Consider the following 27,420-nt stretch of genomic DNA (forward strand, 5'->3'; position numbering starts at 1 on the left):
ATCCGGCAATTTTTAAGTAAATTTAATTCTTTATCTCATAAAATGTGTAGAGAATCATACGAGTTGTACGTTTTTTAATTGCCCTATCATTTCTTCATTACTTTACTGTACAATATTATAATGATAATTTGTAGGTTCAAACACACAATTAGAAAAAATTAAGCATTCAATCATTCTAATTTCATTTTCATTCTCTAGGTGATCTGACAATGCCGCTGCCAAGCGTTTGTCGTTGCTCAGCATCAAGACAAGGTAATCTCAGCACGCTGGCACCCAACAGAATTTTCATTCCTTAGCACTTCGGCCGATAAAACATCAACTCTTTGGGCTCTACCGCCAGTCTAAATCGCCTGCCAACGTCTTCTTTTTGAACGACCACTATATTTACGGGCAAACCAGCAGCAGCAATTTTTTTTCATTTCCCACTTGCAGAAGAGATACATTGTTGAATTTTTGTTATTGAAATTGAAAAAAAAATGCTATTAGATAGCAAAACATACGTTGAATTCGTCATTTTAATTTGAAGTATTGATTTTCATTGAGTAACTAGATTAGTATATTTTGTTCAATTTGCCTGTCTTATAGTAATTCACGTCGATGACACTTCCGTTCGTTTATTTATCGATGTAACAAAAAAAAAAAAAAGATTTTTAATATCTTTACATATATTTTTTATCTATGAAAACGATACGAAGTTACTTCGAAATTTCGTGTTTTTTACTAGCAACAACGGAAAACGCCGATATAATTGTCGATGAACTATAAAAACAATTAAATAAGCTTACTTATAGAAACGTCAAACAATTTGTGATCTTGCTTGTAAACTAATTTTAGTCGGTTGATTTTTTTTAGCTAACTCACAGCAAGAAAGTAACAGATTAATGGCATAATTATAAGTACACTCCTGAAGTTTCGAAGCTTTCGCGTGTTTTTCATCGTATTAAAATACATATAACATTGTATAAATTTATAAACAAAAATATTTATCGTTGACATGTGCAAATGTCTCCAAATTTTGGGAGTTGTGCTGCGATATTTGTTATCAAACATTTATTATAAAAAATAAAACACGTTTTACGTTTTGCGTATTACTTAGCTTCATAGCGATTTTGTCTTGTTAACGTATTTGAGAAAGTTAAAGAAAAACGAGAAATAAAAATAAAGAGACGAGAATAATAAGACTGGCTGGCCGTTTTGATCGAGAAAAAGAAATAAATGATGAGAACATCTAATTCTAACAGAAAAAAGAAAAAAATACTCTTGTTTTAAAGAGCTTGGCACGATTAATCATAATCGATGTATATTTACCCGAGAAAGTCCCTCACATACAATTACATCAGCTATATTGTTTATAACCGTAATTAATTACTAAATACTCTTGTTTTTACGTAACCCTCGTAGAAGTCATCCAAACGATGATTTTGTTGTTTTATTAAGATAATTTTTTTTTCTCTTTGATTACTCAAAGTTATTAAGTTTGACCAAACTGTAGATCTTTAACTTGTTTACTTCCAAATAAAAATCATAGGTCTACGCCAAATTACTCATTAAACGTAGACGTAATGTACACGTAGGATTAATAACAGTATATATTAGAATCATCCCCCGATCGTATGTATGCAAACAAAAAGTAACGATCAACAAAATTAGTACAAATTATAAACAAAAAGGAAGAAGAAAGGAAAGAAGACAATTCACTGAGCTCACGTATGATACGGTTTCATCAGTAAAAATATACGTAATAAATGTTTTCCGCTCAACTAGAATCTCTATTACGAACGTTGATTATAAATAAAAAATGCATTAATCGATCAATTAAACTGATATCGTACTTAAACCTGTAACACAATAAATACAAGAAAATCATATATATACGCATAGAAAAATATCACGTTACGATTGGCATAAAAGCGAGAGTGAGCGTAACGATTCCGCTGAAAGCGCTAATTTAATTTTTTAATGATTGTAAGCGTGCTGCGCTTGTAGAGAGACGAAGGCGAAGTGAGACGATATAAAAAGTGAAAGAGGCAGACGGAGAAAAAACATTCTCTTTGTTGCGTAGCAATGTTGTCGTGCCTTCTGTCGTGACTGCTTTTCTTCAGCAATCCGCGATTTATTTTTGTATTCATCCCCCTCCCTCCCCTCCGTGTGCCCGGCGTCGTCCTCATCGCCAAAATCAACTCTTTCAAGTGATCAGTTTTTCAGTTGATTTCCTTCTTAGCCTCTCTCTTATCCTGTATGCACCATGTCTTCCTCCTCGTGGGAAATGCAAACGACGGAAGAAAATTAATCGATGGCACTTGTTGACGGCGCTTTGATCATTATAGAACGTGCGAGGAAGATACGTAAGAGATGTGTGTAAACAAAATCAGTTTTTATGTCGTAAGGATGTATCGTGAAAGCGATTGGTGACTTACTACTTTGTACTTTTTCTGTAGATACGACATCATATGTAACATTCATATTTAATTTAAACAATAAAATTTGCGTTATTAAAACTAATCTCAATATCTTCTTAACTATCTAGTTCTATGGCTTATTTCAACTATTGCATTTTCGTCAAGTAAAATATATATCTATTCATTTTATTATTCATTAAGCTCTGACTGTCGCATAACGTAGTTAAAATAATGATTAACCGTTTGAAATGCACTTTGTATCTTGCACTTCCACTCAAAGTATCCGCTTTATCGATTACTCAGCTTGTTATACAACATCATTTTGTACAGTTGGTTGTCATTAATAAATGCAGCCGCGATTTAAAAAACAGAGGAGAAAGCGAAGAGAAGCGTAGACCCCTCGAGGATGCCAGAGAAAGTTTTTAAGGTGGGAGGTATGCGTAATATTAAACGAACGACAGCAGCTTCCGCGAGGAACGGAATCGATTTGTCAGCGCAGCAAAAGGGGCATAATCAATGTGAAAAGAAGCCAGTCGATTCGAGTTGCAGTTGGATGTGTGGCCACATTTTCAACGTTTTATCTAAAATCAGATCAATTTAGATTAATGACTGTTGATGTTGATTAATATTTTTAATTGAGCGCGAGTGTCTGTGAAGCATGAAAATCTTAAGCCTATACGTGAAGTGTTGATTGAAAATATAAATAAAAAAAGTTCGGTGGAATACGATTGATTAGTTTTAGTGTAAAAATTATTAAACAGGCCCAATGGCAACGATACGAAAATAATTTGTTTTTCAGTGATTTTATGTTCGTTCTAGTGAGATAAAAATTATCATGATATAAAATATCTAAAATTATATTGGTGATAAACGAGGGTCATGAAAAAAATTAAGATCATTGAAATCGGCTTAATATAACAGTTTAAAAATATTTTTAAAAAATGAAAATGTTCATATAATCGCGAAGAAAAATTAATTACGTACATTAATATTTCTTTTAACGAAAATGGAACGTTTATCTATTGAAATTTTACTAGCGATAGTAATAGTTCTCGTTTATATTTACTTTAATCTAACAAGAAACTTTAATTACTGGAAAAAACGCCAAGTACCTGGGCCGAAACCAACCATTCTATTCGGTACATTTAAAAATGTGAAGCTCGGCAGAATTCATCTGGCAGATTACTTTAAATCAATTTACGATACCTACCCCAACGAACCAGCAGTTGGACTTTTTGCAGGAGATACGCCGATGCTACTCGTCAAAGATTTTGAAATGATGAAGGATGTGCTGATTAAAAATTTTTCGAGATTTACAAATCGAGGATTCACAGTTCACGAGGACATTGATCCGCTCGGGAAAAATTTGGTACTTTTGAATTACGACACATGGAAACCAATGCGAAAGAATCTCACGCCTGCTTTTTCGAGGGGGAAACTGAAGGAGATGTTTTATCTTATCAACGAGTGTACGGATAATTTTGCAAAGTATCTCGAAAGCTTAGGTACGACTCAGATAAAAATATGGTAATAATTCGATTGATTATTTATAATACTATCATAATGATCATTGTTGACAAGTATATAATATTATGAAATTTTCACAAAGTGTGTATAAGAAAAAAAATATTGAAGACACATTGAAATTATTTTCAATCTTTTCTCCTGTTCAATAATCTGTCGCTTATTCAAGTAGAATGAAAACATTTTTTCTTTTTTTTATATAACATCAATTGCCAATATTTATTATTTTATAATGTTCGTGCACGACAAGATACAATTAGCAAATTGAAAATTTTCAATTTTCTTCGAAAATGATTAGCAATGAAAGATGATCCTGTGGAATGTCGCGACCTCACCGCTAAATTTACCACCGACGTCATTGGAGTTTGCGCTTTTGGTTTAAACACAAATTCAATGTCAGATGACAAGAGCGAATTTCGAAAAGTTGGACAAGACTTTTTAGCTAACTCGTGGACAAATACGATTCGAATAGGTATTAGATCATTGCCGTATTGGATGGCTTTGATATTGAAACCGATAGCTCGCAACGAAAAAATGATCAAATTTTTTACCAACATTTTGACGGACACTATGGAGTATAGAAAGAAAAATGGCATCAGAAGAAATGATTTTGTTGATTTGTTGATGGATATCAAAGGACGCTCTGATAATGCTGGAGAAGAAGGTAAAAAAGCTTTTTCGATTTCAAAGATAGATGGCATTACAAATTTTGTAAATAAAAAAACTGTAGCTGACAATAAATTTAGTAATGATTCTGAATATACGTATGTATATTGTATCTCTTTAACAGAAATGACAGATCTAGTTTTAACTGCCCAAGCTTTTGTATTTTTTATTGCTGGATTCGAAACTTCCTCTACAACTATGAGCAATGCCATGTACGAGTTGGCTTTAAACACTGAGATCCAAGACAAACTCCGTCAGGAAATTATAATGACCTTCGATAAAAACAACGGTCAATTGAATTATGATCTTGTTAAAGATATGAAGTATCTAGATAAAGTTTTCAAAGGTAAACAATATTATTTAGTTATTCGTTTGTCAATATTTATTTACGATTAACTACATTAGAAACCGTACGAAAATATCCAGTAATATTTTGGATAACAAGAGAAGCAACGAGTGATCACACTTTTTCTGACCATAAGATTTCTATTACGAAAGGAACAAGGATATCGATCCCCATTCATGCCATTCATCACGATCCAAGTATTTATCCTGATCCTGATAAATTTGATCCAGAAAGGTTTGACGAAAAGGTCATTGATTCAAGGCCAAATTTCAGCTACTTACCTTTTGGTGATGGTCCACGTAACTGCATCGGTGAACTGAAAAAAGCATATTGATTAAAATTGTGTAAAGTTGAAAAAAAAAATGTGATTTAAATAATCTTATTTCTGTTTATAGGTGAACGTTTCGCGTACAACCAAACAAAATTAGGCCTTGCGATTGCTATAAAAAATTTTAAATTCCAGATTTGCGGAAAAACTTGCAAAGTATATAAAAAGCGTTTCGACAATATTTTACTTGCACCGCAGGATGGTTTGTATTTGAATATAAAGAAAGTTTAAAAACCTACTTCAAATATAGTATATAAATTTTGTATTAGTTGGCGAAAAGAAGAATAAATTTAGTAAAGTTTGTACGGAATACTAATTTCTCTCTAATGTTAATATAAATTTAATATTGTAAATTACAACAATAGCAAATCATAGAGAGCAAATCTGTAACACAAACATATTTCATGTTATTTTTAAGTTTAAAATGATTTCAAGAATAGCACTTTAGTACACAGTTCTGACACCGTTTGTGTGTGTGTGTGTGTGTGTGTGTGTGTGTGTGTGTACGGGTCCGCGTGGTGTGTAAATATTAATTAGAAGAAAGAATCGTTAAAAATCTTACTTTTATTACTACTAAATTTGATCAGAGAATAATAATATTAATTTTAATAATTATCAAGTAGGTCTCATAAATTATCAAAATACAGTGTACAAATTCTTTTCAAATCCCAAGTATCAAGAAAATATAAAACAAATGTACCTCCAAATATGCAGAAGATAAGATATGAGACTTGTTTTCAAAGAATAATTTTATCGCGAAAGGAACAACACTGACCATTGAACAATAGCGTTAAGCAACAGTGCGTTCAGTGAACAATTTACAATAGAAATACCAAGTTGTGATGACTCCATACTTTGAAATTCTAATTGGTTTATCAGTGATAGTGTACTTATTCTATCATTATCTAACCAGAAATTTTGATTATTGGAAGAAACAAAATGTAACGGGACCGAAGCCAATTCCATATTTTGGCACTTTCAAAGATGTTGCTTTTCACAAAATACATAGCGCTGACTTTATAAAACTCATTTACGATGCGCATTGCAGTGAACCTGCTGTTGGTTTATTTCAGGGAAGCAAACCAGTATTACTACTCATAGATCCAGAAATGATTAAAGATGTGCTTATAAGACATTTCACGGCTTTTCCAAACCGTGGTGGAAAGATTAACTTTGATATTGATCCTTTGGCAGAGCAGCTCTTACATTTACATTACGAAAGATGGAAACCGATGCGCAAAAAATTGTCACCTACCTTTACTTCCGGAAAAATTAAGGAAATGTTTTACTTGATAAATGAGTGTGCTCAACATTTTGTCGAGTATATGGAAAGATTGGGTATGTATTCTGAATATTGAATTTTCCTTCTCTCTTCATTAAATGGTTCAAAGATATTCGTGTATTTTTAAAGTTACTCAGTGAACAATAGTCAGACAATTCACTCTTTACCATCAGTACCTGATGTGGGATTGATACCGTTTTTTTTTGTACTTATCAGTTTCCAAGAATGAAATAGTGGAATGTCGTAAACTAGCGGCTAAATACACGATCGACGTTATAGGAGTATGTGCTTTCGGCTTGCATACCAATTCATTAAACGACTCGGACAGCGACTTTCTTAAATACGGACTTGCACAGTTCGCCAATAATTGGTCTAATCTAGTTCGACGTACTGTTAGATCGCTACCAGGCTGGGCGGCCAAACCTTTCAAGCCTTTCGCCCGAAATGACGAGGTTATCAATTTTTTCGTCAATACTATTACAAATGCGATAGAACATAGAAAGAAAATTAATATTCGAAGAAACGACTTCGTCGATCTACTGAGAGACTTGAAGGATAATCCTGATCAAATCGAGGGAGAAAGTATGGACGTTTACACAAGTCCCGTAAAGAAGTGACACCTACAAAAAAGTTGTGTTTGTAATGCTTTTTATTTTATCCCATGTTGCAGAAATGACAGATATTATATTGACTGCGCAAGCTTTCGCTTTCTTTTTGGCTGGATTCGAAACTTCATCGTCGACTATTAGCCACGTCATGTACGAGTTGGCTTTCAATCATCATATACAAAATAAATTACGGGCAGAAATACAAGCTGTTGCGTCTGCAAATGACGACCAGTTGTCTTTCGAAATTGTCAACGCTATGACATATCTGGACAAAGTTGTTAAAGGTATTGCCATGACATTATTAATATTAATGACAATGTGTTGAAAATTAACAATTAATTCATTACACAGAAACTTTACGAAAGTACACTCCTGGACTCAGTCTGATTAGAGTAGCTGTAAGAGATCACACCTTTGGCAGTAGTAAAATTTCAGTAAGCAAGGGAACCACTGTTATTATTCCCGTAGACGCTATACATCACGATCCGCGAATTTATCCGAATCCCGAGAAATTTGATCCAGAAAGATTCATCGAAACGAATGAAAATTCAAGGCCCCAAATGAGCTATCTTCCTTTCAGTGACGGCCCGCGTAATTGTATTGGTCAGTGGGCGACTATGAATTTTTACAATGTCTGATTTGAAAGATTCATTTTTTTTCATTTTAGGAGAGCGATTTGGTCTAATCCAAACGAAGCTTGGGATCATCGCTATGGTCAAACATTTTCGGATTGACGTATGCGAAAAGACTTTCAAAGTATACAAAAAAGCCAACACCGTTCTTTTATCTCCTTTGGACGGCATATATTTGAAAATAACGAAACTTTGATGGTCACGCCATCAATTCTATGATCAAAATAATATTTTCGCTCCTAATATTTTTCAAAGCCTTTTTTAACATTTTTTACGCTAACAAAAAATGTATTAGAAAAAGTAAGTTATACGCAAAAATGAACACGCGTTGAAAAGCCAAGATTACTTGGACAGAAAACGATAACAAAAATTTATACGAAAACGCAGTCATAGCGTCAGATATTTTTTAATCGTGATCAAGGATAAGGTATTAAGAAGTAAAAAGATAGCTGTAATCCAGAAATTTCAAAATAACTATATATATATTGCATCGCATATTGCATCGGTAGAAATGTCAACAATTTTTGTTATTACCTTCTATGTATTATGTAAAAATTTTACAGTCGATTAACAAAATTTACGAATTATTTAAAATAGCAGACCCGCGCCGGATTTTCTAAATCGCGAGCGTACAGATAGCCAACGATCATCTTCGCGGCGACGAATTCCTCCTCGTTTTTACAGACTAAGCCGCAGATCGTCGAGATCGTTTTCTTCCATTAGGAGGTGTACTCGATTAGCTATATCGATGCACTTCATCGGCGTGCTGAAGCGTGCTTCGCATCGGAAGGGGCGAGCCGTGGAATCGAGTCGAGGTTGATGGCCCTCTAGTTGTGTCACCAGTCGAGCGATCGAGCATCGCGTCTGTCTGGAACTGAAGCGCGTAAAGACGAGATTGCCGGTCCGAGGACGACAGAATGGCGTCGTGCCGAATAGTCAGGCGAGCCGATATTAGCAAAGAAAAATTATGATATCTAATTAGAATCCTAGTCAAGGCAGTTCGGTGTAAAATTTTAACAAATATAGATCCCATGACAAATTCGTAATATCATTAACAAAATTTTAGTCCACGCCACCACCAGCAATTCATGGAATAAATGAAATTCCATTAAATGTTCAAACTTGGTATTAAATGGAAAAAGTAATTGTGTAAAAAAACTGTGGACTTAGAAGAAACCCATTCCTTTGATCAGCATCACGCATGATTATTTTTCTTCAAACGCTCTCGCTCAGGTGGCTTTGTTGTTATTGATCTCAGATAAAAGACGACAAATTAATGATGACAATGCAATATTTCGTAAGAGACATTCTCTCAAATGTTAGCTAGGAATGTTTAGTTTTCCTCGATCAATTGACATTTCACATATGTCCCGCCGAGTTGATGTTTATAAAAACAAGTTTGAACAACATCAATTTATGAACTATAATTAGTTGAAAATAGGGACATAATTATGCCGATTACGCATATACCTATAATGTCAATCGTACATTCTTTTTAAAATTATGTATACCACGTCCATTGCGTTAAGAGTTCTGGAATCTATTGATAAACATAAACCGTCTTTAAAAAATTCATACCTAATGCGATATGTAATTTTTTAACTTTACGAATAGCATAATAATTAGTGAATTATTTAGCAATGGGATTCGTAAAAAAGAACTCGTGAATGTACCAGTCACGTCGGTCATAAGGAAAATACTATATTAACATTAATAGACGATTTTAGCTCGGTTATGTAAACTTGCGACAGATCAAAACAGTACTATGTCGAGTCCGACGCGGTGTTCAGTGAACAGTTTGAGAATCATTTCAAACGAATGTGCCCGCGACAACGAAGTGGTCAAAGTTGTGAAAATCACAAATAAATGTTAGTGTCGACAAAGCGTCAGTTTAAAAATCATCAACGATGGAGTTCTCGTTATACGAAATCGTATCGGGAGTCGCTATGACATTGTATCTCGTACGCTGCTGGCTGACAAAAACCTTTGATTACTGGAGAAAACGTAATGTCGTGGGGCCGAGACCATTACCTATTTTCGGAACATTTAAAGACGTTGCTTTAAATAGAATTCACGCCGTCGATTACGTAAATTCAATTTACAATGCCTATCCTGGTGAGACATCAGTCGGTCTATTTTATCGTAGCATACCAGTTTTGCTGATGAAAGATCCGAATATGATAAAGGATGCGCTGATCAAAAATTTTTTGACTTTTCCTAATCGCGGTTTGAAAATCTACGAGGACATCGAACCACTTGCACAACATTTGATATTTTTGGATTACAAAAGATGGAAACCGCTCCGCCGGAAATTGGCACCAGCGTTTACTTCGAAGAAAGTCGAAGAAATATTTTATTTGGTCGATGATTGCGCTCAACAGCTCATCGACTATATAGACATTTTAGGTAAAGTTTATTCAATAGTAAATCGAGTTATTCCTTTCTGTTGGCAATTATTAATTGTAATGATCTTTTTTTGAATTGCTATACCAAGTGGCAAAAGAGGAATCGATCGATTGTCGAGAGCTTGCAGCAAAATTCATTATTGACGTCATCGGCGTTCATGCTTTTGGCTTCGACATGAATACAATGGACGACAAAGTTGGTCAGTTCAGAAAAATTGTACGAGAACTGTTTGCTGATAGTTGGAAAAATAAATTAAGACTCTTGAATCGAAGATTACCGTACTGGGTAGCAGCTACATTGAAGCCAATTTTTCGCAATGAAAAGATTATTAATTTCTTTGTTGATACTGTTAAAAGTACAATGGACTACAGAAAGGCAAATAATTTAAAACGAAATGACTTTATCGACCACTTGATGAATTTAAAGGATCGTCCTGACCAAAGCGGCTCCGGAAGTATACAAAATTTTTTTAACATTAATTTTTACCAACGCAGTTTTATTCAAATTCTGTAATAATAATTTACTTTTATTAATTCGAGATGTGTCGGATATACTTCTGACTGCTCAAGCGTTTGCTTTCTTCGTTGCTGGATTTGAGTCATCATATATAACAATTAGTAATGCAATGTACGAATTGGCATTGAACACTGATATACAAGAAAAACTACGCCAAGAAGTTAACATTGCTTATAATAAAGATAATGGGAAACTAAATTATGAAACAGTCAAAAATATGAAGTATCTTGATCAAGTATTTCAAGGTAAATATATTTGTATTAACACTTATTCTCATAATTAATTCTTATGAAGTATATATCTTAAATTTTTTATTTGCAGAAACACTACGTAAATATCCACCAGTATTTGGACTTTTGAGGGAAGCCGTAGATGATCACATGTTTGAGGAAAGCAGAATTATGATAACCAAAGGCACGAAAATTTTCATCCCAATTTACGCTATTCATCATGATCCAAATATTTACCCTGAACCCGAAAAATTTGATCCAAAAAGATTTGACGAAGAATTAGTCAAATCAAGACCCCAGATGACCTTTCTACCTTTCGGTGATGGACCCCGAAATTGCATCGGTAAATGAACATTGGTTGCATTGTAAATTAAGATTGATTTATTTAATATGGAAGATGAAACGTAATATACTTTTTTCATGCAGGTGAGCAGTTCGCTCACAATCAAATTAAATTAGGACTGGCAGCTACAATTAAGCATTATACATTGGATGTTTGCGATAAAACTTGCAATCAGTATGTAAAAAGACCTCGATTTTTCTTAATTGTACCAAAGAATGGTTTGTTCTTGAAAATAAAAAGGCTGTGATGGTATCATAACTTCAGCTTAATGTAAAATATTGATACTATTACAAGTTCATATGCAATGACAATGAAAATTAGTTTTCTTTAAGGAATTGATATAATTAATTATCAAACAATATCATTAACACAGAAATACCGATAATTTATTAAGTTTGCAAAATTTGTCTAGACATATTAGAAACTAGACGTTTAATGTATGCCAACATATTTATAGTAATTGTAGCATTTATTCAAAATTGAGCAATTACGATTTACATTTTCAGTCAATAGCAATCAATGCACTTGTTAACAAAAAATAATCGCGCCAGAAGATTAATCATTCTTCCTATAATTACATATGCAAATTCTAAGATTATATTGATTATATAATATTACAATTATAATAATTCAATCGTAGCTCCGAGAGATCTCTTATATTTTAATATAAATAAATTTTGCATCGTAAGCTACTTATTTTTATTTCTAGATAAATTGATTCAATTCATTGATGTATAGTTCAATGACTGAAATTATTTCTCATTTATATAGCCTATCTCTGTAAACGTAAACCACTACAAATATCCATAGAATAAAATAGTAGTAGTTCGAATATTAACAGTATACCTATGCAAGTCACCAATATCGCATAAACAGGACAGCAACACAAACTGCCACAACTATCTATTACTCAAATAAATAGATATCTTTAATAATAAAGCTGAAAATATAATTATTGGTCTGTATAATTGATTGAGCTTACAGTACACATTAGTGTATAACTGACGAGCTAACTAAGTCATACATTGCGATACGACAATTATAAATTATTTCATATATTTTTTTATTAACTATTACTAATATTCCTCTAACTCTGTTAACTTATTAGGAAAATTACAGTATACCCGGACTGAAGCTAATTTTACTTTACGGATCAATCAACGACGTGTAACTTGGTAAAACACATATTGTAAATTATAGAACATCAGTTTGTAATTCATATCTAGATGAGCCTGTAGTTGGTCTTTTTTGTCAACACCATACCGGCATTATTGATCATAGATCCTAACATGATAAAAGATGTGCTAATTAGAAGTTTCACGACACTTTCGAACCATTACGTAAAAGTTCTATCGAGTCTTCGAACCACTCCAGCAACACTGCAACACTTATTATTGTAGAATATAAAAGATGGAAGCCACTACGTAGAAAATTTGTCGACAATATTCCCATCAGGTAAACTAAGAAAAATATTTTATTTAATCAACAAGTGTGCTAACTATTTATCATTAAAATGCTTGTAAATCACGATAATAATTTTTATTTCTGATTATTCTATTTGACACAATATCACAGAAGGAAATAATCGAATGTTCTGAGATTTCCACCAAAACCGTGACTGTATTACAAGCTTGTGTGTTTTTAGTCAATAAATAAACACAATTCTGGATAAGAATAATGCATTCCAAAAATTTAATCAAGCTATTTTTATTGATAATTGTCGCAGTAAATTTAAAGAATTAGTAGACTTTTACCTTATTGGATTGTTATTATTTCGAAACCATTATTGCAAAATGTAAATGCTATATAATTTGTTATCAATTTGGTAATATCCACAATGTACTATAGAAAGATAAATAAAATCAATCAGTCAGATTTCATTGACCTTTTAATGGATATACGCGACTTTCCCGATGGAAAAGAAAGTTTTAAATCTACTAAAACTGAGAGTTGCTACGATAATAAAACACGTGAGACTTGAAATTAGCGACAAAACAAGTTTTGTCACTAATTTCGTGTTTTATTATCGTAGCCCCAAAGTTTCGTAATGATACTAAAAGATGATTTACACTTTAAATTCAAAAAGCTGTAAAATTTTTATTGACATTCATCTCAACATATTAAAATTTGATAAAAACCATTTAAATCCCCTCTACTACAGGATTTTTTAAAATTCCACAGTTAAAAATACTGTTTTTCATTCTTTTGTAATTTGAAATCTAATAATTTAAAAGGAATTAATGTTTCATTTCAGAGAAACTGTTTTCATGAAATTTTGTTTATAGAATTTGGTTTTTTTCCAAAAGTACAGTTTCATTTAAAGATTTCTTCATTTCAGAATTCCGTCATATACCCTAAATCTATTCTATTCTTGAGGAACTTTCTGCATAAGAGCTATTAGACATTGGAAATCAAATGTTAGTAATATACTGGAGTAACAAATAAATTAATTGTTTTTCGCTATCTTACCAGATACTTGTGCGTAGTCTGAAAAGTTCACATGCAAAATTTATTTTTATTTTACGAATTAATGTTAAATAAGTAATTGATTTTTACACCTTCGTACACGTCTGGCGTTCGATGTCCGATGGCTCTTATGTAGAAAATCCCAGAATGATAGAGTTTATATAAAAACGAAAATAACGAATAATTAGGTTAATAATAATATTAATATTAATCAATTTTCAAGCAGTTATATTCTTATTGTCTTTGTATTATTAATTTTTGTTAACAATTTCCTACTGTTTAAAGTCTTCTATAAAAGTCTATGCTACATTAAAAGCATTTCTTTAGAATTACATTTGTGCAACACTAATATAATGTACGAAGAAATTGCAAATACTAATATATTGAATCCAACGCAAGTAAAAATCTGATGATGAATGTAATAACGGTTGCTAGTTACAACCGATTATTATAATATGAAACTGAAAAATTGTGTTGTTGACCTCTATTGTAAATATTTTAGGGTAGTGTTCTATTCTTGAAATTATGGCAGTTAAAAATAAAGAGTTTGGAGCTAAAAACTATTGTTGATACTGTGTTCTGCACAACTTTTGCATAGGTACTCAAGGTTGATTTGAAATTGTATACTTATCAGGTAAACAATTTTCATAGAATTAAACGAAGCTGCGAGCACTGCTATAATAATAAAAAACTTCACATTTGTAACTTACAACAAAACTTACATGCATTATGACCTGAACTCATTCCAATTGCACCAAAAGATCATTTATATTTAAGAATCAAGAAGCTATTATATTATGAATAATAAGTGTTATCTCAAAGTTAACATCAATATATCAATTGTTTTTGTTTTTTCATAAAAAGTCTTTTAGATTTTTTTCAAAAAGTCGTTATATGATTATCGTTCCAATTAACAACTTGTTTAACTGAAAAAGCTGTGAAATATTATGTTTTTAGAACATTCTCATGTCAAAAAATTTTCAACGGAAATTTTCATACTCGTACTAATTGCAGTACTTACGTTTTAAGTAATCAGCCAATACAAGCATTTTCATAATAAAAAACAAAGCTTACATCATAATCATCAATCACGTCTGTAATCACTTTAGCAATTCAAGAGCGCTAAAAAGGGATTTGAGACTACGTAAGTTAATAACTGACAGTGTGATTATATCTCTGGAGCTTGCCTTACGCTAAGAAAAATCGATAGAATATTCACAAAGCATTAGACACAATGGAAAGCTTTTTTATTGTTATTTTAACAGTTTTAGTTATGTTATTTTACATAGTTTGTTATTATTTCACAAGAAATTTTGACTATTGGAAGAAGCGAAGTGTTGCTGGACCAAAGCCATTGCCGTTTTTCGGTACATTCAAAGACACTATCTTGAGCAAGATCCACATGGCTGATTATTTGAAATCAATTTACGACGTCTACCCGAATGATCCGATGATTGGTCTTTTCTCACGTACAACGCCGTTTCTGTTGGTGAAAGATCCGGAATTAGTGAAAGATGTGCTTATCAAGAGTTTCATGACATTCCGAAATCGAGGCATAACATTTCACGCCGACCTCGAACCGCTCGCGCAAAATTTATTCTTCCTCGAATACAAAAGATGGAAACCATTGCGCAGGAAGTTGACACCGGTGTTCACTTCAGGAAAACTCAAGGAAATGTTTTATCTGATTGATGAATGTACTCAACATTTCGTTAATTGTCTAGAAAAATTAGGTAACTTCTAATATTAAATTACTTGTTAGTTATTATTAAAATTCTTATTAATAATATTATATTAAGATAAAATGACACTGGTTGCGTAATTAATATTTTCTAAGATTCTCAAATATTTATAAAACATACTTCTTTTTGTAATTATTAGCGATTACAAAGGAACCTATTGAATGCCGAGAGATCACAGCCAAATTCACTACTGATGTAATTGGAGTTTGCGTATATGGCTTAAATTTGAATGCCATGAAGGATGAAAACAGTGATTTTAGAAAAATTGGACGTGAATTATTTGCTGATAATTGGTCTAATAGAATAAGAATCAATACAAGAATAATGCCTCACTGGTTTGCAGCTCTCTTCAAACCGATTGTTACAAATCAACAGACCATTGATTTTTTCGTAAATACTATAATGCAAACGATCGAGTACAGGAAAAAAAATAATATACGGCGAAATGACTTTATCGATAATTTAAGAGATATAAGAGAACATCCAGAGCAAGTTGGGGAAGAAAGTATATAAATTTTGAAATAATTTTTTTAAGACAATACTTTGAATATAGATGCATTTTACCATTAATTTTTCAGAAATATCAGATGTTTTACTTAGTGCACAAGCCTTTGCTTTTTTCGTTGCTGGATTTGAAACGTCATCTACTACCATCAGCAACGCAATGTATGAATTAGCTTTGAATCCCGCTATTCAAGATATTCTACGCGATGAAATTAATAAAGTTACGAGCCAAAGTGGTGGAAAATTGAATTACGAAAGTATCAAGAATATGAAATATCTTGATAAAGTGTTTCAAGGTAAATTTTATTTACAAATGTAATTTTATAAAATTCTAGAAAATAATATAATCTTATCAATGACGCTAAATTTTCTCGGTGTACGGATCAGAGACTTTGCGCAAGTATCCGCCTGCATTTATTATAATAAGAGAAGCGTCAGACGATCACTTATTTGATAAAAATGGTATTTCTATAACGAAGGGAACAAGAATTTTTATTTCTGTTTACTCTATACATCACGATCCGAATATCTACCCTGATCCGGAAAAATTTGATCCTGAAAGATTCACCGAAGAAGCTGTAAAATTAAGATCGCCCATGACGTTTTTACCTTTTGGCGATGGACCGCGAAATTGTATTGGTAATAAATAATACATATTTTATTAAACAAAGACTGATATAATTACGTGAAATCTTGTTCAAAAAATTATATTACGCCATAGGGGAAAGATTTGCGCACCTTCAAACGAAATTAGGACTTGCCGCTGCAGTTAAACATTTCAAACGTGAAACATGTGAGAAAACTAATAAAGTTTATAAAAAGAAATTGAACGTTCTACTTTTGGCACCTGAAGAAGGCTTATATTTGAAAATAAAGAAACTCTGATCTTTATTAGTTATGCTTACCACAAGTTTGCAAAAGGTCAATTATATTGATATTATGATTGTATCTATCTTAGTCACGGAAGAACTTTGTATTCATTTGATCCCTCCAATTGCAACATTATATGTATTTCTTAATAACAGCCGATTGTCTACATGAGCGAGGAGTATTGCATAGTAATTATTTGCAATATTTCTAATATAATGCGACGAAAAATCTCGAAGTAAATAAAATATGTTCTGGAATTATATTTTCATGAGAATAATACCTAAACATCCTTTTTTTAAATAATTTTCTACGGAATTTTTCCTGCTAGCGAACTATTTATGTATACCTTGGCCCAGACAAATGCTCGAGGAGAATGCTTATGTAGTGCGGGATAGTACGTAAGATTGAGGCAGCTAATGCTGTTCGTTTTTTTCAGCACGGCCAAAATATTTCAAATTGACATATTCAAGAGTAACATATAAAAAGTACAATTTTTGTAGCTTCAATACAATAACACTAACGTGTTCAAACGCGTTCATTTCTTGTTTATATATTAATATTCTGTTTGGTAGTTGAATCGAATAAAAATTGTTATAGGTGAAATAAAATATTTTCAAATAACCCGTGGAAGTTCTTTTGACAAAAGTAAAAGGAAAGTAACAGGAGTTTTTCAGTTATCTAAATAAGTCGAACCGCCAGCTGCAGCTGGCAATTAAATTATCTTTATTTGTTAACGTACTTCGGCTGAATGGGTTCTTTTTTAAAAATACATTTCAACAATCAATATGACTATCACTTTTCGACTTTTCAGCTGTTTCAATATTGAAGTTATTGAAGTTTTGATTATATTTATGAGTTTAATTTTAAACAATTGGTTGAATAAATTACTGTATCGAATGAGCCGAAATCACTTTACAGTATTACACACACACATATGAAACAATATCTATGAATTTTGAATTTTCTCAATTGTGTGTGGATAATGTTTATTCGAAGCTAAATTTTATAATAAAGGCATTCTATATCTCGAGAGAATAAATGTAATTAGCGATTATGAAGATTACGTTATCGTATTGTTCTGAGATTATGTCGAGAATACGGACGTTATTCTCTTTTTAATACTTGCAAATTATCGTCAATATATTTTGTTCATTCAATTAGTTGATAGTGAATCGGTATAAAATAACTCAAGAGACAAATTAGCGTCGTTTCGCTAAGCACGCCAGTTACTGCGCTTGTATGAGATCTCGGGTGAGATCTTAAGTAAAGACTTTTAGTAACAACTCATAATGACCAAGCATGTATGATAAGATACTATTTATAAAACGGCCTCAATCTCCGTAACAAGTTAGTATTAGTATCGCGCTCAGAGCAGCGACAGGGCGTACTTGCAAATGTTCTCGATCCGCACGTATTTGAAAGTGATATGTTACTTGTGATTCGAGAAACGAATAATGGAAATCTGTTCTGTTGAAATTCTTGTAGGACTAGTGGCACTTTTATACGTGGTGTACCATCTTTTAACGTGGAACTTTGATTATTGGGAGAAACGTCAAGTCGTTGGGCCCAAGCCGAAACCGCTTTACGGAACCTTTGAGGACATTACTCTTGAAAGTGTTCATGACGTTAATTACATAAAATCGATCTACGATGCCTATCCTGGCCAACCTGCAGTTGGCCTTTTTAAACGCTCGAATCCAGTTTTGTTGTTGAGAGATCCAGATCTAATAAAAGATGTGCTGATCAAAAATTTTCAACATTTTTCTAATCGCGGTAACGAGACTCACAAGAGCATCGCTCCTTTAGCAAGTCATTTATTCTTTCTTAAATACAAGGAGTGGAAACCAATGCGGACGGTATTGTCACCAACTTTCACCTCGGGGAAACTGAAAGAAATGTTCTACTTGATCACTGAATGCACTGAACACTTCGTGAACTATATTGGACAATTAGGTTAGTATTTTTTGTTGATTTCCTGATGATTTATGCGAAAAGTAGATTATATTAGAAGATCAAGTAAAATATTTATGTAGAACACTACATCAAAAATACTATTGAAAAACAAAAACAAATTTTTGCAACAAACAAAAAAATGAATTGTCTATGGGATTTGAGATCGATAATTCCTTTTTTTACGAATTTTAGCGGAAAAAAATGAACCTATTGAATGCCGAGAGATGAATGCAAAATTCACTACAGACGTCATCGGCATTTGTGCTTTTGGCTTAAACATGAATTCGATGGCCGATGAAGACAGTGATTTTCGAAAAATGGGACGTAAAATCTTTGACAGAAGTATTATGAATAGAATAAGACGAATCGTTAACAAATCATATAACTGGATACGAATATTGTTGAGTCCGCTTATTGTTGATAGGGAACTGGTAAACTTTTTTGTAAATTGTCTTAATGAGACAATAAAATATCGCAAGGAAAATGGTGTCAGAAGAAATGATTTTGTTGATCTGTTGATAAATGTTCGAGACCATCCAGAAAAATTAGGAGATGGCGGTACTGAAATATAACTACTATACTTCTTGCAAAAATACTGATTGTACTTAATATAAACAGAAAGATGAATATAATATTTATTTTGTAACATTGAATTGTTATAGTCGAATTAACTGATCTCTTACTGACCTGCCAAGCTTTCGTTTTCTTCGCTGCTGGATTTGAAACGTCATCTAGTACGTTAAGTAATGCCATGTACGAATTAGCTTTGCACCCTGAAATTCAAAATAGACTTCGCGACGACGTAACAAAGACATTCGAGAAAAATAATGGAAAATTGAATTATGACAGCATTATAGATATGAAATATCTGGATAAAGTTTTCAAAGGTATGCAATTGTAGCATAGTCACAATTCATTGATAACCATTAACAACTTTGTTTACAGAGACCTTACGCAAATATCCACCGGTATTTTCTTTGACAAGAGAAGCAACGAGTGACCACACTTTCGTCAACAGTAAATTATCGATTACAAAAGGAACAAGCATTATAATACCCGCCTACGCTATTCAGCACGACCCGACAATTTATCCAAATCCCGAACAGTTCAACCCTGAGAGATTTGAGGAACAAGAAGTCAAGTCAAGGCGACATATGACCTACCTACCGTTCGGTGACGGTCCACGAAATTGTATCGGTAAGAACTTACCAAACTTTCAGATCATAACTCCGGTTTCAATCTCCCATTATATTTTTCAGGAGAGCGATTCGCTTACATTCAAACAAAATTAGGCCTCGCCTATGCGATCAAAAACTTTGAGTTTCAAGTTTGCGATAAAACGCCGAGAACGTTTAGAACGCGCCCTGCCACTGTTATTTTATCACCGATAGATCCTTTGTACTTGACAATCAAGAAAGTAACCTGAGTACTTATGCGAATCTACGTTAAATGACCATCGAAAGTGTTCTAATCATTTGTCAGTTGTTCAAAACTGCACTGACTAATTATCCTAAGTGATTTCTTAAAAAATTATTTACAACGTTGATTATACATAAATATAAGAATAATAAAATGATGTTAGTTTTTGTTATACTCAAAAATAAATCTAAATATGTAATTGTTTATTTATATAAAAACCATTGTATAATCAATAGAATTATTCAAACTATATAAAACTTTCCGTCTTTTCTTTGTACGATCCGTGTTTTTTATACCTTCAAAATCTGTAACAATAGTTATTTATGCATCTTGGGCTGTAGCACGTTATATTACGTCGAGGGACGCCGTGCACTACGCGTAGCGGTCTCGGACTCTCCATTGCCCCTTCCCCTTCACGGCGTCCCTCGACGTAATAAAACGTGCGACAGCCCAAACTGCATTAACAATTTTTTAATTCTACCGCCCGTAAGCCATTTTTTAACCCGTACCCGGTTATAATAGAAATTTATGTAATTATCGTAAACATTTAGATTATATTTCAAACATTCACTGTAACGCGCCACTAACCTCTTTGACCCTTCTCCTCTCCTCTCTTTATCATTTTCTAAGGCAGACAATATACTTTTTCGTAGTACGGAAAACTTCCCTGTAGAGGGCTCTACTAGTCTTACGACGTAACAGACGCTATAATGTTGAGGGAGCCAGGCTCCTAGACTATCATGAGTCATTATCGTCCAGGAGCCCCGTCCATTATACTATACTAGACTACTTTCTATACTCAGCATGCTCTGCATGTAAAAAGCTGCTTACGGGCGCCAGAATTGAAAAATCTATTACTTGTTCGCGAGTAAATACAATCCCAAAAGGCATTTTATAAACGACTCTAAATGTGTTTTACTTGTCCGTATAATGTTACCTCTTGCAACTTTTATTTATCAGTAAGTTAAAGTGAAGCAATGGTGAAAGCCAGTTATTGACTACCGATATGATACATTTTTTAACAATTTGCCAATGATGTAAATTTCTCATCTACAACATTCAGTCAGGGATTAGTATTAAATATGTTTGATATAGTAATAACAAATTTTTCATGTTTATGAAAATTGTTAAATTTTTGTAAAAAGTAAGTACTAATTAAAGTCTTTGTGACAATTGTCCCACCACATATACAATATATAGATAATTTTTGCAAATATTTCTTATGTACGTTAATGAATCATCAGGATGAAATGTTAAGAATTAAGCATTTCACCGTAGAATGTAACGTACTATTTGAATAGCATTGCCAATGTCATGCTAAATTTTGAACAAAGTATAAATGACAACGTCGGTAACGTAGGATTCTTCTCCGTGTGTATTCAGTATAATAATGCAAAAGATTTTGAACACACCTGTCGACGAATTTATTTTTCGTCTTACATTAACAAAACTTTTCTAGAAAGACAATAATAAATTAACTTATAAAATCCGCTCGCGTCGTTCTGACATTGGCCACCTTTATGTTTCGGATCACCCAGTATATAAACTCCGAGGGCGTTCGAGTAGCGACGCGTTTATGAGTAAGACACCTTGTCGGCTTGGTCGCCGATTAGTATATTGCCGAGCGCGACACTGTCATGATTTACTCGCTTGCGAATCTTTTGGGCATTGTAATTATTGGCGGTGCGACCATTTTTTTAATACCATCACACCAACCACCTCCGCAACCCCACGATGTCTACTGGGGACCCGGCGAACAACCGAAAACTCTCGATCAGAGTATTAGACCTTTCAAGATTAGCTTCTCGAAGGAGGTACGATTATTTTCTACATTGCCGAAATCGGACTTGAGTCCTGTGAAAAAGCTCCTCGAATGTTTTGAACTCGAGTACGATCTATCGGATGTTAAATTTCTTGTATATACAATCTTCTAAAAATTATTAAACCATCGAATTTTTAATAAGTAGCTGTGTTAAATTTTTACACGAAATTTGCAATATCATTATACAAACCTATGCTATATTTGAATATATACCCGAAATTGAGTAAAGCTCTTTCTCAAATAAATCAATTTTGCTTTGGCTTAAATATTCTTTAAAAAAAATTAAATTTTCTATTTATTGTTGAGCCAATTGAATAAAAATTTTTCGTAAAAGGTAAACGCGTCTACAAGGAAAATGATTACTAAAAGCAGAACGTTCACATCTTATTGCTCTCTCTCTCTCTCTCTCTCTCTCTCTCTCTGTCAGCAACAATAAAGCTTATCAATAATGAAGGAGATAATAATAATAAAACAATGTACGTAAAACAATCTTTCAACGAAAATGACCAGTAACTTGAGTTAACAGATGATCGATGACTTGCGATTCCGATTGAAAAACACGCGCAAGCTACAATCGTCCCTGGAAAACGTAGCCTGGACTTACGGTATAAGAAGTGACTACGTGCCTAAAGTGGTCGATCATTGGCTCAACAAGTATGACTTCAAGAAGCGCGAGGCACATCTCAATCAATATCCACAGTTCATCACCAACGTTCAAGGTACTAATGTCATAGGCGAATAGAAAAATCCGACAATTAGCTAAACGCTATTTCTCTATTCGCCTACGAGACATACATGTGTGTACCGTTATATCTTTTTCGACTTGGATGTCAACTATATAATCATTAATCGTTAGTAGATAATAATGCGGCAGTATTTTTTGCAATTTAACTATAGAGACGAGAAAGTTTTTCGTAACTAATAATTGCAGTATGTACTATAATTTATATCTATGTAGAGTTACGCCAAACTTTGCAGACCGTCTACATGAAAATCATTCGGACGACGTTATTAATAATAGAGATGAGTTAAACAGGCTTTTTAATTAGTAGTTTACGTTGATGACAACAATGATATTCTATGGCCAACAGGACTGGACATTCACTACATTCATGTGAAGCCGCAACTACCTAAAGACCACAAGCTCAAAATTTTACCATTGTATCTTCAGCACGGCTGGCCAGGCTCGGTGGTTGAATTCTATAAGATAATTCCGATGTTGACGACACCGAGACCCAATTACGACTTTGTATTCGAAGTTGTAATACCTTCGCTGCCCGGCTTCGGTTACTCTGATGCTGCCGCTAAAGCTGGTCTAGGTACCGTCGAAATAGCTCTCGTAATGAAGAATCTCATGTTAAGACTCGGCTTTGACAAGTGGTACACGCAAGGCGGTGATTGGGGTGCCAGTATCACCTCTAATATGGCTTCGATGTATCCTCAACAGTGAGACTTTATTTTTTAAATATCTCAGACGTTCGCACGCGGATTTTGCAATTATTTTTTTTTTCAATTTAATGCAACATCTTCACCATACGTTTCATCACAAGTAGCTTATGCGAAATTTTATTTTTCTTTCATTATCATTTTTAATTACAAGAGATAACAGCAATTATATTATATTTTCGAACCGAAATTACTTCGACAGAAATACATTCACGAGAATGTATTTCTGGTCTGTTAAAATAAAAAATGAAATTTCGTTAACAAAAATAATCTTTGCGAAAATGAACAAATACAAAAGAACCGTTTATCTATCGGAGAAAATAATTTCTTAAAACAACAATGCAATAACTTTTGTTTAGTGTGCTGGGGATGCACTCGAATATGTGCGTAGTTTTTCGCGTCTGGACCTGGATAAAGATGGGCTTTTATAGCCTTTGGCCGTTATTCATACCTGAGGACGAAGTACCGCTGATGTTCCCCCTACTCAAACATTTCTACAGAGGCCTCGAAGAGACCGGTTACCTACACGAGCAGGCCACCAAACCTGACACACTTGGTATATTTTTTGCCTTCTTTACCCCCTTTTTCTTATTTGCCTGCTTCACGATAAGAATTGTGATAAAACTCAGTGTGCTAGAGAGTCAAATTTTAATGAAGTGTTTTTCGTAAAATTATGAAAATACCTATAGGGAACTGAGAAGAGAGTTCTCCATCTATAACAATATAAGAATACGCGTCCATTCACCCTAACCCACAAGGCTACTATATACAGTTATCAGTTATTTTCATGGAATCTATGAAAATGTTGACTTTCTCAAAATATCGATAATTTGTAATATAAACATTCATGAGTGTTCATAATATTTAATAGTTAATAAAAACTCAGATGAATTTCTATTAACAGAAAAAACGGATTTATTAGAAAAAGAATGGAACTGCTTCAACGTTAGAAAAAATCAAACAAGTGCCTTCCTTAAAAAAAGTATTTTAAAGTTCACAATGATAAATTTTATAACAGTGTAAATTTTGATTTATTAGAAACTATTTTCATTTTAAAAGAGTCATATATTTTGATAGATTGGATGAAAAAAGCCCGTAGCTCTTCAAATATCGATTGATAGGACGAATGGACGTGGTTTCTTACATATTTTTATCTATGAAAAGATTCTTAAAGTTACAGGTGAATCCAAGATTCATTATGTAACACTTCTTGTTTGTAGCTTTTCTCTGTAAGAATAATGCATGAATTTTCAAGTACACAATCACTCCGTAATGACAATGTAAAACCGATAAAATATTTAACAGAAAAGAACTTTTTATGGGTCCATAGAAAAGTAGTCGCCAATATTGAAAATTATAATTGCAGAGATTATAAATATAAATTAATGCATTTATTTAATTGTAACATTCGAATTAAACTGAAAGATAAAGTAAAATGTAATTATGAAAATATATATTCACTCATTATATAACGCAGGTGTTGGAATGAGCGACTCGCCAGCTGGATTAGCAGCCTACATTTTGGACAAATTTTCTACAGCAACAAATTTAGCATATAAGCTACGAGATGATGGTGGCCTGCTAGAAAAATTCACGATGGAAGAATTGATCGACAATTTGATGTACTATTGGGTACCCAATAAATCCACCAGTGCATTCCGCATTTACGCCGAGACTTTCAATAAGCGATTTTTGAATTATATAATGACCAGGTAAGACGATGCGCTCCAATTTTGAGCTTTATGTTTTATGTATTAAAAATTATATTGCATAATCAAATGCATGTTACGTAAAAAGATAAATAGGCTGATCTTACTCAGTACTGTCAAGAATTTTGATAATTCAGAGATAATTACCGCATCGCTTAAATGTTTTGAAAAGGTAATAAGATTACTCGTTAAAAACTTACATTCAAACTACGTTGTTGACGGTAGTTCATTTATCGTGTAATAGCGTCGGCCGTCCTTGGTCGGCAATTCTTTCCTGCTATCACCTAATTAATCAAGGAGGAGGTAAGGGAGGCGGTAAATCGCTCCCACGAAGGCGGAAGAGGAAAGGCGATCGCAATAATTACTCTCACGTTTTACCAACGAAATATATTTATTTTAAAATCGCTACCTTGAGCGATGACGATTAAAACACTCTAATACGCAATAATTTCTTATCAACTAAATGAGATGGCCGGCATGTGAGCGCCTTGCCATCTCATCACCGACTCGATATACAATAAATAAACGAAAACTCATCCACTAGTTCAGCCGTGCCGGTCCACTAGGGGTGTTCACAGAAAGAATCTGACACTCGCGAAATGACACGAATTCTGACATGACAAATATACATAATAGGATATTTTAGCTTGAAAAACCCTCGAAATGTTTAAATAATCATCTCAGTAGCATTCTTAAGGATCAATTATGATAATAAAATATCTCAATAATTTTTGTGTGAGCGCAGATTTCAAATTACACAGAATGACATGGATAACCGCTTTATTCGTGTCATATATATGATTTAAAGATTAACATTTTGCGGAAAGTTGTTATATGTATTCTATTGCTATTATTGTGTTTATAAGACGCTAATTTAAACATCTCGAGTATTTTTTAGCTCAAAAACAACGTATTACGTACATTCCATATGTCAGAATTCGTGTCATTTCGTGATTGTCAGATTCCTTCTGTGAACACCCTAGTACAGCTGCTGCTCTCTCTCTCTCTCTTTCTGGTGGAAGAGAGAAACCGATGCTGAAACAAAAGGCTGGCATCAGGCACGAAAAATATACGTGCGCCAGAGGCCTGCCTTGAGCCCTTGCCAATATCGAAGAGAGAAAGGGGACGCACGGTGTAGGCCATGACCAGCCTACACCGTTACAATCGTAAAATTTATTAAATATCCAAATTTTTTATAATAAAAAAGATTACACTCCAAATACATACTCATATGTTTGCAGTGTGCCGATTACAGTTCCAAGTGCCTGCGCACAGTTTCCACACGAAATAATATTTCAATCGGAATTATTTTTGCGGGATCATTTTATCAACTTGGTGCACAGGAAGAAAATGCCAAAGGGTGGTCACTTTGCTGCTCTGGAAGAGCCGCAATTATTAGCCGATGACATCTTTGAGGCTGTTAAAAAGATGAGAGAGTTCGACGCTACTAATAAAAAAAAAAAAATTTGAAAAGTACAAGTCATGAAGATACGATTAATTAAATCATTAATTTTAGTGATTACACGGGTGCTGTTTTGCGACTCTTTTATTATGTGCTTTTTAAAACTAACAAAAAATCAACACTGTGTAAAGACAAGTTTTGTCATTGGTTTTTTTTAGTTTCAAGTTGTTTAATACGTATAAAAATATTTCTTTGTATAAATGAATTTTGTAATAATGTGAACAAACATTTATATAAGTTATTTCGTAAAATCAATTTTTAAGTAATTAGTAAATTGTTTAGATATTATTGTGCTATTCATAAAGAAATAATAAATCAATATTTTTTTAATAAAATAAAATCCTTTCTGTGTTGATTTTTGAAAGTAACCAAATTAATTAACAAAAAGTAAATGGCAAATTTATTTTCTACAATTATTCGCAAAGCTATATTTCAATAAGCGAGTCAATCATAAAACGGGACATACATAACAAAATTAAGGTTCAGCACAGTACCTCCCTTTCTTTTGAAGTCGGCAAAAATAGTCTACACAAGTTTTAGATTTCTTTCGATTAATAAAAATAATATGTGTATGGGTATGTACTTATGAGCGATATTATAAAATACTTTACCTACTTTTATTTACTATTGAATTAAAGGTACATATGCCTACTCAGTATAAAATAAAAATGATGAAAGATTAAAAGTTGAAGGCGACAATTAAAAAAAATGTTTAAATTGAAAACAAGATAAATTAACTAATTTTTC

At 33.0% G+C, this 27,420-nt stretch overlaps 5 protein-coding genes across 5 annotated transcripts in view; all 5 read left to right on the forward strand.

The window, feature by feature from the left end:
• LOC131673750 (WD repeat-containing protein 47) overlaps positions 1-2,496 on the forward strand; it is a 55,132-nt gene extending 52,636 nt beyond the window's left edge. The window contains 2 exon segments of the mRNA XM_058952005.1: positions 199-227; positions 229-2,496. Coding sequence (XP_058807988.1) covers positions 199-227; positions 229-345 — 146 coding nt within the window. The 3' untranslated portion in view covers positions 346-2,496.
• A 909-nt stretch (positions 2,497-3,405) lies between these two features.
• On the forward strand, positions 3,406-5,494 carry LOC131673752 (probable cytochrome P450 6a20). The gene is made up of 5 exons (XM_058952007.1): positions 3,406-3,904; positions 4,222-4,587; positions 4,714-4,935; positions 4,995-5,246; positions 5,331-5,494. The coding sequence occupies exons 1-5, from the start codon at positions 3,406-3,408 to the stop codon at positions 5,492-5,494; spliced, it is 1,503 nt and encodes a 500-aa protein (XP_058807990.1).
• Positions 5,495-6,105: 611 nt separating this feature from the next.
• Positions 6,106-11,583, forward strand: LOC131673753 (uncharacterized). Its single transcript, XM_058952008.1, has 10 exons — positions 6,106-6,601; positions 6,762-7,145; positions 7,177-7,437; positions 7,505-7,756; positions 7,821-7,970; positions 9,682-10,191; positions 10,280-10,645; positions 10,731-10,952; positions 11,029-11,280; positions 11,364-11,583. The coding sequence occupies exons 1-10, from the start codon at positions 6,106-6,108 to the stop codon at positions 11,525-11,527; spliced, it is 3,057 nt and encodes a 1,018-aa protein (XP_058807991.1). The 3' UTR covers positions 11,528-11,583.
• Positions 11,584-14,980: 3,397 nt separating this feature from the next.
• Positions 14,981-20,476, forward strand: LOC131673754 (cytochrome P450 6k1-like). Its single transcript, XM_058952010.1, has 11 exons — positions 14,981-15,479; positions 15,628-15,993; positions 16,067-16,288; positions 16,380-16,631; positions 16,714-16,848; positions 18,024-18,037; positions 18,308-18,815; positions 19,008-19,373; positions 19,478-19,702; positions 19,761-20,012; positions 20,075-20,476. The coding sequence occupies exons 1-11, from the start codon at positions 14,981-14,983 to the stop codon at positions 20,239-20,241; spliced, it is 3,006 nt and encodes a 1,001-aa protein (XP_058807993.1). The 3' UTR covers positions 20,242-20,476.
• Positions 20,477-21,859: 1,383 nt separating this feature from the next.
• Positions 21,860-26,971, forward strand: LOC131673751 (juvenile hormone epoxide hydrolase 1-like). Its single transcript, XM_058952006.1, has 6 exons — positions 21,860-22,048; positions 22,583-22,775; positions 23,148-23,502; positions 23,862-24,058; positions 24,980-25,214; positions 26,453-26,971. The coding sequence occupies exons 1-6, from the start codon at positions 21,872-21,874 to the stop codon at positions 26,679-26,681; spliced, it is 1,386 nt and encodes a 461-aa protein (XP_058807989.1). The 5' UTR covers positions 21,860-21,871; the 3' UTR covers positions 26,682-26,971.
• Positions 26,972-27,420: the final 449 nt, after the last annotated feature.

Source organism: Phymastichus coffea, unplaced genomic scaffold (assembly GCF_024137745.1).
Source record: "Phymastichus coffea isolate CEN01 unplaced genomic scaffold, Cenicafe_Pcof_1.1 PCOF00193, whole genome shotgun sequence".
Lineage (NCBI taxonomy): Eukaryota > Metazoa > Arthropoda > Insecta > Hymenoptera > Eulophidae > Phymastichus > Phymastichus coffea.

What these genes read in the sequence shown, in the direction of transcription:
- LOC131673752 (XM_058952007.1), top strand. Translation starts at nt 3,406, where the DNA reads ATGGAACGTTTATCTATTGAAATTTTACTAGCGATAGTAATAGTTCTC. An exon ending in TGATAATGCTGGAGAAGAAG is followed by an intron (nt 4,588 to 4,713) that starts GTAAAAAAGCTT and finishes TCTCTTTAACAG; the next exon opens with AAATGACAGATCTAGTTTTA. An exon ending in TGGTCCACGTAACTGCATCG is followed by an intron (nt 5,247 to 5,330) that starts GTGAACTGAAAA and finishes TTCTGTTTATAG; the next exon opens with GTGAACGTTTCGCGTACAAC.
- LOC131673753 (XM_058952008.1), top strand. Translation starts at nt 6,106, where the DNA reads ATGACTCCATACTTTGAAATTCTAATTGGTTTATCAGTGATAGTGTAC. An exon ending in AAGTATGGACGTTTACACAA is followed by an intron (nt 7,146 to 7,176) that starts GTCCCGTAAAGA and finishes CCTACAAAAAAG; the next exon opens with TTGTGTTTGTAATGCTTTTT. An exon ending in TCTTGATCAAGTATTTCAAG is followed by an intron (nt 10,953 to 11,028) that starts GTAAATATATTT and finishes TTTTATTTGCAG; the next exon opens with AAACACTACGTAAATATCCA.
- LOC131673754 (XM_058952010.1), top strand. Translation starts at nt 14,981, where the DNA reads ATGGAAAGCTTTTTTATTGTTATTTTAACAGTTTTAGTTATGTTATTT. An exon ending in TGGACCGCGAAATTGTATTG is followed by an intron (nt 16,632 to 16,713) that starts GTAATAAATAAT and finishes ATTACGCCATAG; the next exon opens with GGGAAAGATTTGCGCACCTT. An exon ending in CGGTCCACGAAATTGTATCG is followed by an intron (nt 20,013 to 20,074) that starts GTAAGAACTTAC and finishes TATATTTTTCAG; the next exon opens with GAGAGCGATTCGCTTACATT.
- LOC131673751 (XM_058952006.1), top strand. Translation starts at nt 21,872, where the DNA reads ATGATTTACTCGCTTGCGAATCTTTTGGGCATTGTAATTATTGGCGGT. An exon ending in GTTCATCACCAACGTTCAAG is followed by an intron (nt 22,776 to 23,147) that starts GTACTAATGTCA and finishes TATGGCCAACAG; the next exon opens with GACTGGACATTCACTACATT. An exon ending in CACCAAACCTGACACACTTG is followed by an intron (nt 24,059 to 24,979) that starts GTATATTTTTTG and finishes TATATAACGCAG; the next exon opens with GTGTTGGAATGAGCGACTCG.